General features: G+C 40.7%; 1 protein-coding gene across 17 annotated transcripts in view; it reads right to left on the reverse strand.

The window, feature by feature from the left end:
- The window catches only part of dnmt3ab (DNA (cytosine-5-)-methyltransferase 3 alpha b), a 569,168-nt gene that overhangs the window by 17,201 nt on the left and 533,277 nt on the right, over positions 1-18,690 (reverse strand). For 2 of the 17 annotated variants that reach the window (XM_069886531.1, XM_069886530.1), the window contains exon 25: positions 16,572-17,707. The exons of the other annotated variants lie outside the window; for them this stretch is intronic. In XM_069886531.1, the coding sequence (XP_069742632.1) occupies positions 17,696-17,707 (12 nt within the window). In that variant the 3' untranslated portion in view covers positions 16,572-17,695. Of the gene's footprint in view, positions 1-16,571; positions 17,708-18,690 lie in introns of those variants that run through there. 17 annotated transcript variants of the gene reach the window in all.

The following is an 18,690-nucleotide window of genomic DNA, read 5'->3' on the forward strand; positions in this document are numbered from 1 at the left end:
GAGCAACAAAATAGTAGATACCAGCACAGTGGTTCTCAACCTTTTTCTTTTCACTATGCCATCGGTGCTGTTGAGTAGTAAGGGATTGCATAAGGTGGTATGTGAGTGGAAAGAAAAAAGGTTGAGAACCACTGTACCAGCAGGATACCCGGCATTGGGTACATGGCTGAAATAAAATACCCAAAAAACTTCATGGTAATTCTTCATAAATATATTTTTTCTATTCCCTGCTGCCTGCTCCTTGCATGTCTGGGAACATCAACAGTGAGACTATTGTTTATCTGCTGTCTCTTGCCTTCTTTTTTTAAACTCTATGTGCTTGTGAAGAACTTCTGCCAAAGTTGCATCACATTTTTGGGCCTATATTGAACTAGGCTTGGTTTCTGAATGTACATTGATGTATAGCACTGTAACTAATCGAGGTGTCCCTGATGGAAGTTCAAATTTGTTTTGAACTTTTGAATTTCATATGACCTTAAATGTTCAATTCAATCTGGTCATGACATTTAGCATTAAATGTTACCACAATTGTAGTAAACAGTAAAGCAAGTCAGGTTTAGTAAATACTTGTATAAACAATAAAGCAAGTCTGTGCAAGCTGGTCAAAAAAAACTTTTGAACTTCATATGATCTTAAAGGTTAAATTCAATGAAATTCAATCTGGTCATGACATTCAGAATCAAATATTACCCCTACTGAACCTCGTTGGACATTTCTAGAGTGCTCCATATGGATTTGCATGGAGACAGACAAACAGGCACACAAACTAACATACATGGACAAATATATATTAGATTGTACAAGTTCAGTTATTTTAAAATTGTGTTTGATCTTGCAAAGCTAAATGATTCTGAAGCCATTTTTAATGCCCTGCCTTACAGGATTTCAGAAAGGATATGATGATGGAGTACAAAATTAAATAGCATCACTTCATGGACTTTAGTTGACGAGGGGTATTGAGACTCTGGTTGATGAGGGGTATTGAGATTCTAGCTGACGAGGGGTATTGAGACTCTGGCTGACGAGGGGTATTGAGACTCTGGTTGGTTAGGGTATTAAGACTCTGGTTAATGAGAGGTTTTGAGACTGGATTAAGACTGGACAAGAGGGATTAAGACTTTGGTCAATAAAAAAGGCATATATCAGATTTAAACAGTTCAGATTACACAAAGCAGTCATTGAGTTTAAGAGGTGTAAGAATATGCTTACAAGGGAATTAGAAGAGCAAAATGAGAACATGAGATGGAGTGGCAGGATAAAGGAAAATCCAGGTGATTCTGTAAGCATATTAAGGAATTTCAAGGAAAAATTGGTCTCATTAAAAATCAACGTGGCTGTCTTTGTATCGAGCCACAGGAGATGTATGAGATTTGAAGTGAAAACTCATCAGTCTTTACTGTGGAAAAGATCAAGAAAGAAAAGGAATTTAAGCAAATGAGTTGCAATGTCCTGGACCATGTATGAAGTGATAGGGAGGAGTTGATGGACATCCTGGGAGTGCAAGTGCATCCTTGGAAGCTAGGGAAGAAATTGTGGAGGACTTTACCAAAATGGCCTTGGGTGAAGTGCTGGAAGACTGAAGGTTGGTTAACGTTGTGACTTTATTTAAAAAAAGGTAGCAAACTAGAGAACTACAGGCTAGTGAGCCTGATGTCAATCATTGGAAAGATGCTGGAGGTGATTTTGAGGTACAGGATCTACCAACTTTTGGACAGGAAGAGATTGATTAGAAGTAGTCAGCATACTTGTGTAAAGAAGATAGTCTCATGAATCTGATAGTGTATTTTTAAAAAGGTGACAAAAGAATTGATAAGGGCAGCATAGCGAACATTGTTTATGTGGACTTTAGCAAGGCCTTTGACAAGATCCTACATGGCAGGTTAGTATAGAAGAATGGTTGTCAACCTTTCCCCCCCCCATAACACCTTAATGCCATAGGTGCTTGGTGCTTAGTAATGGATGACTTAAAGTGGTTTGTGAGTGGAATAAATGCTGGTCTAGAAGGCAAGATCTCAAGGAATCCAAGGAGAGCTGGTCAATTAGATTCCAAGCTAGGTTTGTGAAAGGTACCAGAGGATGGTAATGAAGGGATACTATTCTGATTGGAGCCTGTGACCAGTGGTATGCTGCAGGGATTAATACTGAGTCCACCATTGTGTATTATCAATATTAATGAGTTGGATGGTAATGTAGTTAACATGATTAATAAATGTGCAGGTGACACCAAAATTGGTGGTGCAGTGGACAGTGAGGAAGGATATCTAAATTTACAACAAGATCTTGGTCAGGTGAGAAGGTAGGCCAAGGAATGGCAAATGGAATTTAACTGACAAGTGTGAAGTGTTGCATTTTGTTCAGTTAAACCTGGGGAGAATTGGAGTACAAAAGTTGGGACCCAGAGTTCTCCATTATTTCAAAGGTTGACTACTAATTGTCCTTCACAACTTACAAACCTACACTTCTACCTACCAATTTGATCACCTGATTAAGTCCTTCTTCCTCAACCAATCACCCCCTCCTTTCCAGCAAAAAAACAACCCCACCCCACAAATTCCAACCCTCCTTCGCATTAATCTTACCATCTGTCTCACCCTATCCACCAATAAGCAATCTTTTGTCCACTAAATGACACAACAACTAACTCCCAATCCCCCAACTACTATTCCTTTCCCAACTATCAATCTATGCTGGCTACTACAAGTCCAAACTTGACAACAATTTTTTTCCTACTGAACATTCCAACCAATCTCATCTCCAAACTTCCAATCTAACTCCCATTGTCAAACAATTCTACTCCCCTGAAGACTAATCCTTCTTTAACTATCAGTGCTTCACCTGTTGACAATTTAAGACCCCTGTCTACTAATCCTAAACCAGTGGTTCTCAACCAATGCCATCGATGCTCTGTGATTAGTAAGGGATTACTTAAGGTGGCATGTGAGCGGGAAAAAAGGTTGAGAACCACTGTCCTACACCCAACTCCTTATTCTACTCATAATATGAAAACTTCGACCAATTATGTCCTACAGCTAATGGTATTTCCTACTACCAATCTAGCTTTCACTGACTACTGATCCTAACCCCAACTACCATTTTATTAATCACCAATTATCAGTCCCATCACCCAAATACCAACCCTCCCTTATAACGATCATTCTTTCATCAACTAAAAAGCCCTGTTCTGACAATCCAGCCTGTCGCGGCTACAAATCCTCACAGACCATCAATCAAAATTGATTATCAATCTTACTCCTCAGCTACCACTTACGAGTAGTTCTCAAACATTTTCCCTCACTCACATACCCCCTTAAGCAATCCCTTACTAACCACAGAGCACCTTGGGCATTATTTGGTGGGGGGGGGGGGGTATGTGAGTGGGAAAAAAAATTTGGAACCACTGGTGTGTTCAGTAAAATGACAAATCATGATCCTTCTAATAACCAATTTATCTCTTGATCACCAATCAAAACTCCCACACCTACTCATTCCATCTGAAAATCGATCCTAAACCCATTTACCAATCCTTGCAAACACTTGCCAATCACATAAACACTGACTACCAAATTTAATTCCCTACGATCAATCCTGCAAACCCTAACAATCAATTTTACTTCCTAATGTAAAACTCCATTACTACAAATCCTATCTCCTGACTAATAATCTGAATCCTAACTACCAATCTTACTTTACCTGACAACCGAACATACCCACAAACCCCACATATCAATCAGTCCCTCCACATCTATCCTGAATACCAACCACCCATTTTCCCTTCATCATTACCAATCCTCTCTTGACCACTATTTATGAATCCTCTCACCCATTAACTTCCAAAATATTCTTCTGTAGTTCCTTGTACTGATTAACAATTCTATCCCTCTCCACTATTGTTTTCTCACCTAAAAAATGAATCATAACACTCAATTACCAATCCTTCCTTGACAACTATTCTTACAATCTCCTACTACCTAACTAAATTTCTACCAGTTAAAATCCTGAATACCAATTCTATCTCCTGACTACTTATTTCCAACAACCAAGGTAACTCCTACCAGCTGCCGATCCCACCCTCATGTATCAATTCTATTCCCCCTCAATTACAATTCCTGCCCAAAGTGTATTGTTGTTCCAATTCTTCACCCCACCTCCTAATTCCACCTTTTCATCGACCAGTCATAACTTTCTGATGATATTTTTGAAGTCCCTATTTATCAATCCCAGTCCCATGATTACTAATCTGAGTATTCTCTCATATTATTACTGTCTATAAATTTTAAAATATTGGCCAATTCGACCTCTGCGATTACTGGTCCTTCTTCTATATCAATACTCTCCAATTATACCTTCCAACTGTACTCTGAGCCAGCTAAATTTAATCCCCACAACTTTTCCTAATCCTACTCCTCGACTACAAACCCTAAACTGAAAAATAACCAATCCTATTAACTCTTACCTCCCTATCAATCTCCTGCAACAGCCAAGATTTTCAACCCATTTATCCATTATTTATCCCATCAACTCTCACTCTCAGCCTCACATCTTTCTCCACTTTGACCCACTTGCTCCTCACCCAGGTCTCCTCTCCTCTCCTAGCTCCAGGTTTCCTTTCATGATTTCCTTTGTTCACTTGGCATTGGTGAAGCATTAAAGCAAAGAATGCCAATGTGCCGACCACACAGAAAACATTTGTTGATCAATTCCAAACCATCTGACCGAATGCTTCTATAATGGGACCAGCCAATTTCTATAAATTATTATTTCATTTGCTATGCAATACTGACATGTTTCTTGTTTGCCTACTTTTGATAAGAATGGCTCATGCATTTGAAATAAGATGCAATCATTTTGGTTAAAAATGCCAGCAATCTCGTGCCACCTTCTAACACAAGATATCTTTGTTTTAGCGATGTCTGAAAATAAATTTACTGGGAACTAACTACATTTTCAAAAAAATCTAGCATAGCATAGAGTATATTGTTTTGAAATCATATTCAACTGGTCTTCACTGGAATTGAGATTTAAAAAAGAGTATTGGATTTCAGGCTTTACTTGATTGATTTAAATATTAAACTTCAGATTACCCAAAAGCAGTTAGTTTGAAAGCATGATTAGGGCAATAATTCTCAACCAGTCTACCAGGCTCTCATGCAATCATCGTGAGAATGCTCTGTTAATGACGCTTCTGCCACATGAATATGGCAGCTCTGCACCCGCAAAATCAGCCACAAAATGTAATAATGATAAACTATTTTACAAATGATTTATCCGAGAAGCATGGAGAGAAAATGCTCGGTGGACTAAGATGTAAATTCAGTCACACGTGGACAAATCCTTCATCTCAAAAGCAGAGCATGCATTGCTTTTTAAAGATACTTGATACAGTATTAAGCAATTGAATTGGAATTGTGTTTAATCTGTTCTTTTTCTTTCGGGTTAAATATTGTAGGAAGCAAAAAGATTCTGAGATCAGCTCAAGCTTTGCTGGTTCAGAGATAAATTAGTCAGACATTTTCAGCAGTGGCCCTACAGCCCTTCTGAGGGCTACAACATTTACTCGGTAAGTAAATGCCTTTTTTTTCCCCTTTCACCTCTTGCAGCATCAATATTTTTAATGTAGTCAGTAGGAGAGAAGTTCAGAACAAACCAAAATGACTGCTTCACAGGTAAGGGGGCCTATAAACTTTGAGCAGAGCCGAAGCCGAAAAAAGGTTGAGAGTGGCTTAATTAGATGACAATTGCTTTTCCAGAAATTGGCACTTTGCTGGTTTGGGAGGAATTGTTAGAGCAGGTTGCACACAAACATTTTAAAACACAGAATTTTTGCAGGACTTTGTAGAGTGCTATTTTGCAGAAAGCAACAAAGTAACAACATCCAGCAGCATGCCTGGGAGAGCATGTGATCTTTGCAGGCAGCTTTGCTCTCAGAGAGGGAGGAAGCTGAGAGAGAAGGAGAGACAGGGAAATTGGTTCCAGAGGGACAAGCTGGCAAATTTTGGAAGACTGCCTGGTCAAAGGAGAAGACTAGCTGTCTGAAAGGTGACCTGAAAGAAAGAGGATCATCTGGAGAACCCTGAAGGGGGCAAGTTTCGTCAGCAAGACTGATTGGAAAGGAATTAGGTATGGATGTCTTGGAACAAAAGGGATCTCTCTCAGAAAACCAACCAGAACTCTCCTGAGTGGTAACCATTTGCCTATTAAGCACCAAAGCCTGGTGAACTTTATTAATGCTAAGTTCTGTGCACAGTACAAGAATTGCCTGCAAACAGTGAGATTGAACTGTGATCCAAATAACTTTTCTAAACTTATATACACATTACACTTACCAGCGCTTAGTATTAGAGGGGGGATTAAGTAGGTTAAGTAAGTTGATAGTAATAAGTTAAAGTTTAATTCTGTTTTCTTGTTCAAATATAATTAAAAACTACTTTTGTTTAAGTACCCCTTTGTGTTGTGGAGCATATCTATTGCTGCTGGTTCTTGGGGTTCTCTGGACTCTGTAACAACTTGCTTACCTTTTCTCTCCTTCCAATTTTAACAAAATTAAATAAAAAATGCTTTTCTTTTATAGTAATTCTAAAAATGAAACATATTTGCAAAATAAAAACAAAGATTGATGCATATGCATTATGGCCAGTGAGATCTCAAATCAATTTAGGGGGGAAAAAAATCCCTGGAATAGAGTGCACAGACAAAAACAACATGCATACATGCCAGGTACAAAACACTACACTAATCTGTAATGTTTCCTGAAACAAAAGGAATTCTTTCATTCATGTGACTCTTTGCACAAACTCTGATTGCCCTATAATCTATTAGTACAAGATAAGTACTTAAAGTGGAAAATATTATGGCAAATTTGCATTCAGAAAGATCTTTAAAACAACAATCTGAACTTCTTTTTTAGTTATGTTGATTGCAGATCATAGTGCCACAACATTTCTGGTCTCTTTCAAGACTGTGCTGTGGGATCTTTCTCATTGAGAAAATCAACATGGAGAATTTAGCACTTGGGCCACAGCTAAACTGGAGCTGAAGCTGGAATTGAGCAGTTTTACTGACACCATAGATCTGTAGATGTTAACTCAACCTGGGGTCAGATGTGATACAAAGGTGGTGAACAGCCTTATCCACTGTCAGACCATTGCCAACAATAGTGCCTTAGAGACAGTTTATTATGGAGATAGGGGATGGTTCCCAACAATCATTCTGGTCTGATCAGTATTTAATTGAAGTAAATTTCCATTAACAAGGTACTGGCTGAGGTAAAGTTGTCTGCCAATTTTCAATATTTCCTGGCATTTGATACTGTTAATTTGTCAGCTGACAATAAAGAGCAAAGGAATGAAAACAGAAATTTTGATTAACTAATTAATATCACACAAACACTTAAAATTGGACAACTATGGATCATTAGTTCTCACTCTTGTTTATCTCCTTTCACAACATGATAATTAATTTGGTATATATTAATGGGTTGATAATTGCGCTGGGAAAATTAATTTCTGTTCCTAAATGTTGAATAAAGGACTGAAACCATGTGTAACTGGGTAGCAATATGATTTTGAAATACTGGCTTTGAACATATCCTGAAGGATTAGATGATAGTTTCCTCCTGTTGGGTACTGGAGTCCAAGGTAAATTATCTATGAAACACACTGAAGAGTGCATATAGTGAAGACTGAAGCTAAGCAAACTCTGCTGGAGGAACTCGGCAGGACAAGCAGCATCAATGGGAGAAAAAGAACATTTCTATGGTAATAATATAACTTACCCAATTTTTGATTTGTGAACTTTTAATATAAATATGATGAGAATGGACTAAATTTTCTCAAATTTTTAAATGGACCAATTCTCCATTTCCCCGAAATCCTTTGTGAATTAGTTACAGAAGTAGGGTAGTGAAACATAAAAGTCTGCAGATGGTGTGATTGTAGTAAAAAACATAGAAAAGCTGGAGGACTCATAGATTTTGATATAAACATAAAGCTAATGTAACAAAAACATTTTCAAGGAAGTTTTACTTTTAAAAAGGTAACTTCACTCAGGAGCACATGTCTCAAGTACGATCATTCTGACTGATGCAGTATTAAGGCTGAAATTAAGGCAGAATAATGGGATAGTATAAGCTAGTTTTACCCTCAATGCAATTCACTACACACAAAGTAAACATTTTTCTCTCCAATCAATTCCATTCTATTCTAAAGTCTGCAAATAAAAAAGCAAATATATCTGAACAATAGAATTAAAAGCTACTGAAGTAATTAATAATGTTTGCACATTTGTATTAAATTGAGCTATTTTTAACAATATAATGAAAATGAATTATGAACTGGGAATAAATATACAAAGATTTACATGACACAGCTTCAAAGCTGTATGTAAATCTGACTTGATGTCCAAAAATATACATTAAAAATGATCTGTAAGTCCTTTTCCTGCTTATGGTTGGAGAATTATAGACCAGTGAGCCTTGTGTCAGTGGTGTGCAAATTATTGGAGAGGATTCTTAAGGATAGGATCAATGAGCATTTGGAGAAGTACAATCTACTCAAGGATAGTCAGCATGGCTTTGTTAAGGGAAGGTCATGCTTCATGAGTCTAATTGAATTTTTAATGAGGTAAAAAAAAAAGAAATTGATGAGGGTAGGGAAGTAGGTGTGATCTATGTGAGTTTAGCAAGACTTTTGACAAGGTCATCCAGAAAATCGTGAGGCATGGAATCAGTGGAACCTTGGTTGTGCGGATAAAAAATTGGCTTGCAGGAAGAAAGCAGAGAATAGTAGTGGAAGGAAAGTATTCTGCCTGGAGGTTGGTGATCAGTAAAGCATCGCAAGGATTTGATCTGAGACCTCTGTGGGTTTTTGTAACCTAAATGAAGAAGCAGAAGGATGGGTCAGTAAGTTTGCGGATGATATAAATGTGGAGAGGGGATGTGGATTGAGCTAAAGGGTGTCAAAGGTTACAAGAGAATATAGACAGGATGCTGAGTTGGGCAGAAAAGTGGCGGATGGAGTTCAATCTGGCTAAGTGTGAGGTGATGCATTTTGGAAGGACAAACCAGAAGGTTGAGTACAGGGTTAATGGTCGTTCACTTAAGAGTGTGGATGAACAGAGGGACCTTGGGATTCAAATCCAGATATCCTTCAAGGTTGCACATAGGTTGATAGGATAGTTAAGAAGGTCTTTGGAATGCTGGGCTTCATTAATAGGGGGATTGAGTTCAGGAGTAGTGAGTTCAGGAGTGTTGCAACTCTACAAATCTCTGGTAAGACCACACTGAGAGTATTGTGTTCAGTTTTGGTCACCTCATTACAGGAAGGATGTGGAAGCTATGGAGAGGGTGCAGAGGAGATTTACCAGGATGTTGCCTGGATTGGAAAACAAGTCTTATGAGGCAAGGTTAGTAGAGCTGGAACTTTTCTCTTTGGAGCACAGAAGGATGAGAGGAGACTTGATAGAGGTCTACAAGATTATGAGAAGCAATAAATAGGGTGGACAGCCTATTTCTCAGGGCAGGAATAGCAAACACCAGAGGACATATATACAAAGTGAAGGAAGGGAAGATGAGGGGAGACTTCAGGGGTACATTTTTTTTAAGCAGAGAGTTATAGGTGCCTGGAATGCCTTGCCAGGGATGGTGGTGAAGGCTGAAACATTAGGGACATTTAAGAGTCTCATGGATGAAAAAAAATAGAGGGTTATGGAGTAAAGTGGGTTTAGTATTTTTTAAAGGAATATATGGGTCAGCACAACATTGAGGGCTGAAGGGCCTGTACTGTGCCATGTTCTTTGTTCTAAATCCTTCATAATTGTAATATCAATATTTCCACAAAACATGTTCATAACAGTTAGATGCATTATCAGGGAATTTCTTTTAAATCGTTCAGCTGCAGCAGGAATTGGCTAGCCATCTGAATGCTCTGGCTTGAACTGCCAACTCGTGCTGAATGTGACAACATAAATAATTGAAAGTCAGCATCAAAGTGCAGCCAAACCATTCAACATTTTTTCTGAACTCAGAACAACAAAATCATGCAAACATTTTTTTTTTCTTTTGGCTTGGCTTTGCGGACGAAGATTTATGGAGGGGTATGTCCACGTCAGCTGCAGGCTCGTTTGTGGCTGACAAGTCCGATGCGGGACAGGCAGACACGGTTGCAGCGGTTGCAAGGGAAAATTGGTTGGTTGGGGTTGGGTTTTTCCTCCTTTGTCTTTTGTCAGTGAGGTGGGCTCTGCGGTCTTCTTCAAAGGAGGTTGCTGCCCGCTGAACTGTGAGGTGCCAAGATTCACGGTTTGAGGCGATATCAGCCAACTGGCGGTGTTCAATGTGACAGGCACCAAGAGATTTCTTTAGGCAGTCCTTGTACCTCTGTCTCGGTGACAAGTGGAGAGCTCGCCATATAACACGATCTTGGGAAGGCGATGGTCCTCCGTTCTGGAGACGTGACCTATCCAGCGCAGTTTGATCTTCAGCAGCGTGGATTCGATGCTGTCGGCCTCTGCCATCTTGAGTACTTCGATGTTGGAGATGAAGTCACTCCAATGAATGTTGAGGATGGAGTGGAGACAACGCTGGTGGAAGCATTCTAGGAGCCGTAGGTGATGCCGGTAGAGGACCCATGATTTGGAGCCGAACAGGAGTGTGGGTATGACAACGGCTCTGTATACGCTAATCTTAGTGAGGTTTTTCAGTTGGTTGTTTTTCCAGACTCTTTTGTGTAGTCTTCCAAAGGCGCTATTTGCCTTGGTGAGTCTGTTGTCTATCTCGTTGTCGATCCTTGCATCCGATGAAATGGTGCAGCCGAGATAGGTAAACTGGTTGATCGTTTTGAGTTTTGTGTGCCTGATGGAGATGTGGGGGGGCTGGTAGTCATGGTGGGGAGCTGGCTGATGGAGGACCTCAGTTTTCTTCAGGTTGACTTCCAGGCTAAACATTTTGGCAGTTTCCGCAAAACAGGACGTCAAGCGCTGAAGAGCTGGCTCTGATTGGGCAACTAAACCAGCATCATCTGCAAAGAGTAGTTCACGGACAAGTTGCTCTTGTGTCTTGGTGTGAGCTTGCAGGCGCCTCAGATTGAAGAGACTGCCATCCGTGTGGTACCGGATGTAAACAGCGTCTTCATTGTTGAGGTCTTTCATGGCTTGTTTCAGCATCATGCTGAATTAGATTGAAAAGAGGGTTGGTGCGAGAACACAGCCTTGCTTCACGCCATTGTTAATGGAGAAGGGTTCAGAGAGCTCATTGCTGTATCTAACCTGACCTTGTTGGTTTTCGTGCAGTTGGATAACCATGTTGAGGAACTTTGGGGGGCATCCGAGGCGCTCTAGTATTTGCCAAAGCCCTTTCCTACTCACGGTGTTGAAGGCTTTGGTGAGGTCAACAAAGGTGATGTAGAGTCCTTTGTTTTGTTCTCTGCACTTTTCTTGGAGCTGTCTGAGGGCAAAGACCATGTCAGTAGTTCCTCTGTTTGCGCAAAAGCCGCACTGTGATTCTGGGAGAACATTTTCGGCGACACTAGGTATTATTCTATTTAGGAGAATCCTAGTGAAGATTTTGCTTGCAATGGAGAGTAGCGTGATTCCCCTGTAGTTTGAGCAGTCTGATTTCTCGCCTTTGTTTTTGTACAGGGTGATGATGATGGCATCACGAAGGTCCTGAGGCAGCTTTCCTTGGTCCCAGCAGAGCTTGAAAAACTCATGCAGTTTGGCATGCAGAGTTTTGCCGCCAGCCTTCCAGACCTCTGGGGGGGGGGGGGGGATTCCATCCATACCTGCTGCTTTGCCACTTTTCAGTTGTTCAATTGCCTTATATGTCTCTTCCCGGGTGAGGACCTCATCCAGCTCTAGCCTTAAGGGCTGTTGAGGGAGCTGGAGCAGGGCGGATTCTTGGACTGAGTGGTTGGCAATGAAAAGAGATTGGAAGTGCTCTGACCATCGGTTGAGGATGGAGATCTTGTCGCTGAGGAGGACTTTGCCATCTGAGCTGCGCAGCGGGCTTTGGACTTGGGGTGAAGGGCCGTACACAGCCTTTAGAGATCGTAAAAACCCCTGAAATCGCCAATGTCTGCGCTGAGCTGGGTTCGTTTGGCGAGGCTAGTCCACCACTCATTTTGGATTTCCCGGAGTTTGCGCTGAAGATGGCTGCATGCGCGATGGAAGGCTCGTTTCTTCTCTGGCCAGGACAGCTTTGCAAGGTGAGCCTGGTGGGCAGCTCGCTTCCTTGCCAGCAGCTCCTGGATTTCCTGGTTGTTTTCGTCGAACCAGTCCTTGTTTTTCCTGGAGGAGAAGTCCAGTACCTCTTCAGTGGATAGCAGTATGGCAGTCTTCAGCTGATCCCAGAGGGTTTCGGGGATGAGTCCGTGAGGCGGATTGCATCCTCGAGCTTTGCTTTGAGGTTTGCCTGGAAGTTTCCTCTCACTTCGTCTGACTGCAAGTTTCCAACATTGAACTTCTTTCTGGGGGCTTTACTATTCCTGGACTTTGGCTTGAAGTGAAGGTTGAGCTTGCAGCGAACCAGCCGGTGGTCAGTGTGGCATTCCGCGCTGGGTATGACCCTGGTGTGGAGCACATCTCGTTTGTCTCTTTCTCGCACCAGGACGTAGTCCAGGAGGTGCCAGTGTTTGGATCGGGGATGCATCCAGGTAGTCTTCAGGCTGTCCCTCTGCTGAAAAAGGGTGTTTGTAATGACAAGCTGCTGTTCTGCGCAGAGTTCCAACAGGAGGCGCCCGTTGTCGTTGCACTTGCCGACACCATGCTTGCCCAGGATTCCTGACCAGGTTTCTGAGTCTTTGCCAACGCGAGCGTTGAAGTCGCCAAGGATGACAACCTTGTCGGCTGTAGGGGTGCGTTGAATGAGGTTGCGCAGATCAGTGTAGAACTTTTCCTTTTCTACTGGTTCTGCCTGGAGGGTTGGAGCATAGACACTGATGAGGGTGATGTGACGCTTGTTTTGAAGGGGGAGTTGCATGGACATGATCCGGTCCGAGTGGCCTGTCGGGAGGTTTTTGAGTTTGGAGGCAATGGAGTTCTTGACCATGAAGCCTACACCAGATAGGCGTCGTTCATCCATAGGCTTGCCAGACTAGTAGAGTGTGTAGCCCGCGCCGCGTTCTTGGAGGCTGCCTACATCTGCAAGGCGGACTTCACTGAGAGCGGCTATGTCGATGTCAAGTCTGAGGAGTTCATGTGCGATGAGGGCAGACCGACGTTCAGGTCGGTGGCTGTCAGTCTTGTCTAGCATGGTTCTGATGTTCCAGCATGCTAGTTTGAATTTGTGAGCATCTTTTGAGGGGGAGGACGTCGAGGGGGAGGATGTGGAGGGGGAGGACGTGGAGGGGGAGGACGTGGAGGGGGAGGACGTGGACCTGTCCTCGGGCCTGCGCAAAGGAGTTTTTAGGTGGAGTGCAGTGTGTGCAGTACTGGCCCCACCCTTTACACCCATGGTTCGTGTGCCGTTGCCAAGCAAGTTGGGACATGGCAGCGAGGTCCTTGGGTCGTAGGTTTTATATCAGAGTGGCCTTCTCCTATGCAGGTTTCTTACCCGGGCTGGAGGGGCCTGCCTCCCCTTCCCTCCCCTTAAATGCAAACAATTAATGATGCATTAAATAACACAAAAGCATTTCTGCATGTACAATGCTGCCCAGCCATTTCAAAACAAAATGTCCCTGAAAACAAACAATAATATCACATTCTAAATTGGTTTAAAGTCAAATTTTTAGAAGTACCATAATTTGGTTCTGTAGATTTATACAACTATTAATTCATGCATAGCAAAATCCCAGCAAATAGAATGAGAAACAAAATTATCTAGGTAAAATAATTATTGCAATAATATCTGAGGTAAATAATTTTAATTTAAAAAAAATTAGACATTCATCACAGCAACAGGCCATTTCAGCCCTACAAGGGCATACTGTCCAATTTACACCCCATTAACCTACAAACCCAGTACGTTTTTAAATGGTGGGCAGAAACCTAAGCCCCCAGAGAAAACCCTCACAGACATGGGGAGAACATACAAACTCCTTATGGAGAGCATGGGATTTGAACCTGGGTCCATTCCCAATTGCTGGCACTGCAAAGGTGTTGCATTAAACGTTACTCCAACCGTGCTAACCCTGAGCCCTTTTTCTTAACAGTTCAGACTAAAATGAGGACACTCCAATTCAGAGGAGACTGGCTGAAGTTGATTTAAAAACATTAAAAAACTTTTGAGGGATGGAAAGGTAAAGCAAGGTGCCATAATATAGCACTGAGGTAGACTTGACTGAAGCTTTTGGCATAATGATGTGCATCAGAGGGGTAGTGAAAGCACAGCCCTGTGGAAGAGGACATTGGAGAATATGAGCAGTTTAGGAGATTGCACAGATAAACTAAGTAGGTTTTTTTTTAATGACAGGGTTTTGAAATTCAGTTAATGAGGAACAGTGAATCCATGGAACTGAACTGGGACAGAATCAATGGACAAGATATGTTGTTGGTCATAAAATTCAGCTTATGTTAAAAGTTAATAGTGTGTATGTCTTAAGATTGCCAAGTTGTGAATGTAGCTTTAACAGCTGTAGGTAACATGGGATAACTGAGAAAGATTTTGAACAGTATAGATATTTTATGGGTGTAGAGTTTACACCCAAGACTGAACTCTCAACATGGATGGAACTATTGCTGTTTCCAGTAGTTCTCAACCTTTTTCTTTCCACTCACATACCACTTTAAGTAATCCCTAGCCACCGGTGCTCTGTTATTAGTAAGGGATTGCTTAAGGTGGTATGTGGAAGGGAAGGGAAGGTTGGGAATCACTGCTCTAGACCCAATTGTTACTGAAATATTTTGCTTGAGAAAAGTCGTCATTGGCCCATTTCCTTTGGAGTTCTGAAACTGTGCACATAACGAGTCAATTAGGTACAATTAAAGCAGTGGTTTTCAAACTTTTTCTTTCCACCCACATCCCACCTGAAGCAATCCCTTACCAATATCAGAGTCCCCATAGCATAGGGAAAACTCACATAGGAAAAAAGGTTGAGAACCATTGGTTTAAATGATCTAACCACATGATATCCCTGTCTATTAATATGCATGATGCTACATGACACAACATGTTACATGATGTTTTAAAGAATTTTTAAATGGAAAATATTCCTGACCATTTATTTTTGGCATGATTTCCACATGGGTAAAACAAAAGAGTTTATTTATTTATTCATTCATTCTTATTAATGATCCCACTAATAAATCATTTGTTTTGCCAAAATGCAAACTTTGGGAATATTTTCAAGTGATGGCACTAGAAAAGTGGGTAAGAGCAAATGCAGACTGTTGAATGCACATTCCTTATACATGTATACAGAGTCAGCTCATTCTACTTGATCCCAAATTGACAAACATTGGATAAAACAGTTATCATGGTGCAGTTAACTATTTCACTCTGCTGTGGCATGTTATATGAAACAAAAGGAGAGTTTAAAAATGTTATTAATAACCTAAAGAGTGTGTGTTAATGGGCAAAATAATAATACTTGAACACAAATATATCTTGAATAATCAAATGATGGTATCCAGGAAACAATAATACAAGCCTTCTAGCATTTGCAAAACTCCTCAAACAGATACAGCTAAATTTTAAAAGCCAAATTTATTATTTTGTTTTGCATTCTTCAAGACAGGCAGAATGCAGCTTGTGCATAAGTGAGAGCAGGATAAGTGTAGGCTAAGTTCAAGGTCTTTTTTTCCTTTGTCAATTTTTCTGGTCCTTTTTTTGGGCAAGCATATGGCATGCCTGTGACAAATGGGCAGTTGTGAATAAACAGATGAATGATACCATATGAAGCCATTCCTGGATTTCATCTCACATAACCAGAATGCCAGGGATGCTTGTGGAGCATTTGACAGCGTGATTAAAGGAATGAACCCTTTCCCATCAAATGGCATGTTCAGGCTGTTTTCTGAATTTCCTGAGATGGTTATCTTAAAATCAACAAATACTCCAGGCAACCTTTCAGTACTTCCAAATGCAGTTGACCAGGGATCAGAGCAGATCTATGTTAGGGGCAATCTGTGCCAAATCTACCCTGACAATTTCTAATAAAGGGTCACAGACCCAAAACATTATAAGCTTCATTTTCTATAGATGTTATCTTATTTACTGAGTTTTTACAGTATTTTCTGTTTTTGTTTTATCTAGTTTTTAAAAAAATATTTTCATTGCCTGAAGACATTTAGGGATGGAAAAGAGTAGCGCCCAACTTGATACTCAATTTGATACTGGCAAGGACAAAACAGTGTACTGACATCTGTATGAATGATTTCCTTCCAAAGTTAAGAAGATGCAGTATGCTTTGGATTAATGCAAATCTTGTCACAACTCCATGCATTTGGCTGCTTTCTCAAGGACTGAATGCAGATTGGTTTAATTTACCATTGAGACACTGGAGCTTTTGTTTTCAGAAGATGCTCTTGGATAAAAAGTAGATGGTTTTTTGTGATTGAAATTAAAGACCTAGATTCAGATTTCAGATTTATTATCAAAGTACATACATGACATAACATACAAACCTGAGACTATTTTTCCTTACCACTTATTAGTAGTGCAAAAAAAACTGTACATAATGTACACATGTAAACAAATAAAGAAATGTAAACAAACTGACTATGCAATACAGAGAGGTAAAAAAAGAGCTGAGTTAATCTATAATAAGAAGGGGTCTGAATAGATATTAACAGAGAGGTGTATACAATTGAGTTTTTTACTTTTTCCTGGTGGAAATATCTGCAGTTTTAAAAGGATATTATCTTAAGGAAAGGTGATTTTGTCTCACCTTCTGCCTCTCCCTTATCACATATCATTCCTATCCAAGAGGATTGAAGGATGAGGAATTCACAAGGCAATCCTGAATAAGGCATGGAAAAAGTCTGTTTGCCAGATGATCCTCTTGAATATTTTTGTTGTGTCCCTTTTGACTTCATGCCTTAGATTGTGAAGTCGTGACATTTGTAAAATTAAATGCCCATCTTCTTGAATGAATCATAAAATATAACATCAGAAGACAAGAGCAGGTGACCAGAATCATTATGATGGTTCAGTGACACAGTAAATCAGTACTCAAAAGCACAATGCTGCAGAGCTGTGAGACAGATTCACCACCTTGTCATGGCCACCAATGATGGCACTGTGTCTATCTGAAAGATGGGATCAGAGACAGACCCCAGTTAAAACAGACCAGTATATTTACTGGCTAAAGTATTAAAAGTTTATAGAAACCATGGTAAATGAGAAGCTCTTACAACATCTCAAATCATTACAATCTCTGATGTTTGATTTACTTAGTTTACTGTAAAGCAGTTGATACAAGATACCCTTGTCCTCAAGATCCCAAATTGGAGTGATTCGCTCGTTGTCCAGTTGGAAATTAGTGCAGTAGCCTTTGACAATGTTGGACTTTCGGAGGTTATAGGATCACTCCTTCACTGACAAGATAGCCTCGTGTAGTAAAATTGGTGAGCTGCTTAACAGGATACAACTCTTCCTCAGAAGATGCAAACACCAGGCCATGGTTAGTGGATGCTCATCTTCTTATCTCAACACCTACGCAGGGGTCCCTCAGGCAAGTGTGGTTGGCCCCCTCTAGTGGTGTCTTCATCAGTGACTTGATAGATTCATCAAAAGTGATGTTCTTTCTGATAACCCTTTACAGAGTGGTTAACTCCCAATCTGAAAGAGAAGCAGTGACTAAATCACTGCAGGAAAAGACAGAAATGGACAGTGGGCGGACAAACGGTGTGTTACCTTCAACGCTAAGTAGATTACTTGGTCAAGTAAACTTGATGAAGCCCACCCGCCCTAAATGTGCAAGATTATAATGTCAGCTCAGCTCCTTGGATTTGTATCAAATCTGATCTCTACTGTGAAAAGACAAGGGAACATGAGTGGATAAGCCAGCAGAGTGGATCTCCTCAAGATTATTCATCCCCGTTTAGCACTAGAAGCAAATCTAGTATTCTGAACAGGTCATAAATGTCAAGCAACAGAATCATATTGAAGGCTGCAGGCAAAATGTTTTGCCTGTTGCAGGACCAAGTTCAGTCCAATGCCTTGCTGACAAGGGGATAGTCTGAGAACAGCTCCTTCTGTACTGGAACCCACCTTCCACAACAGGATGTGGCCAGACCGCCAATTCTCTACAAGATCCAGATCAGACCAGCTCCACAAAGTTATAAGAGCTCAAGGCAATCTTCATATTTAAGAAAGGAGCTTAAAATCTATTGGATTTGCATCTTAATATTCTGTATAAATTCAAAAACTTTGCACACAGAACATAAGCGGCGAAGCTTAACACACCGGTTCTCCTGCCTCTCCAGACAGTGTGGTCATCTAGAGCTCTATTGTTGTATGCAGAACTTCAAATGAAAATCATCATGTTTTGAACCAGGGTTGCTTGAGACTATTAGAAGTTTTTAATTTGGTGTTTGGTACCACATCTTTTTCATGGCCTTTTTCACCCTGTGCTACCACTATGGTCAAATTTGTCACGTTGCTACATCCACATCTGTTGCATCACACAATATAAAAAGAAAAATAATGGAGGGTCACTAAGTCACCAATGACATGAAGAAAACTGGAAGGAGACCAGTGATTATTGTGGGAAGGACTAAAGATAAGATTTCCAGTGTTAACACATCTAAAAGATGCAGGGG

Source organism: Narcine bancroftii, chromosome 6, assembly GCF_036971445.1.
Source record: "Narcine bancroftii isolate sNarBan1 chromosome 6, sNarBan1.hap1, whole genome shotgun sequence".
In the NCBI taxonomy this organism is placed as follows: domain Eukaryota; kingdom Metazoa; phylum Chordata; class Chondrichthyes; order Torpediniformes; family Narcinidae; genus Narcine; species Narcine bancroftii.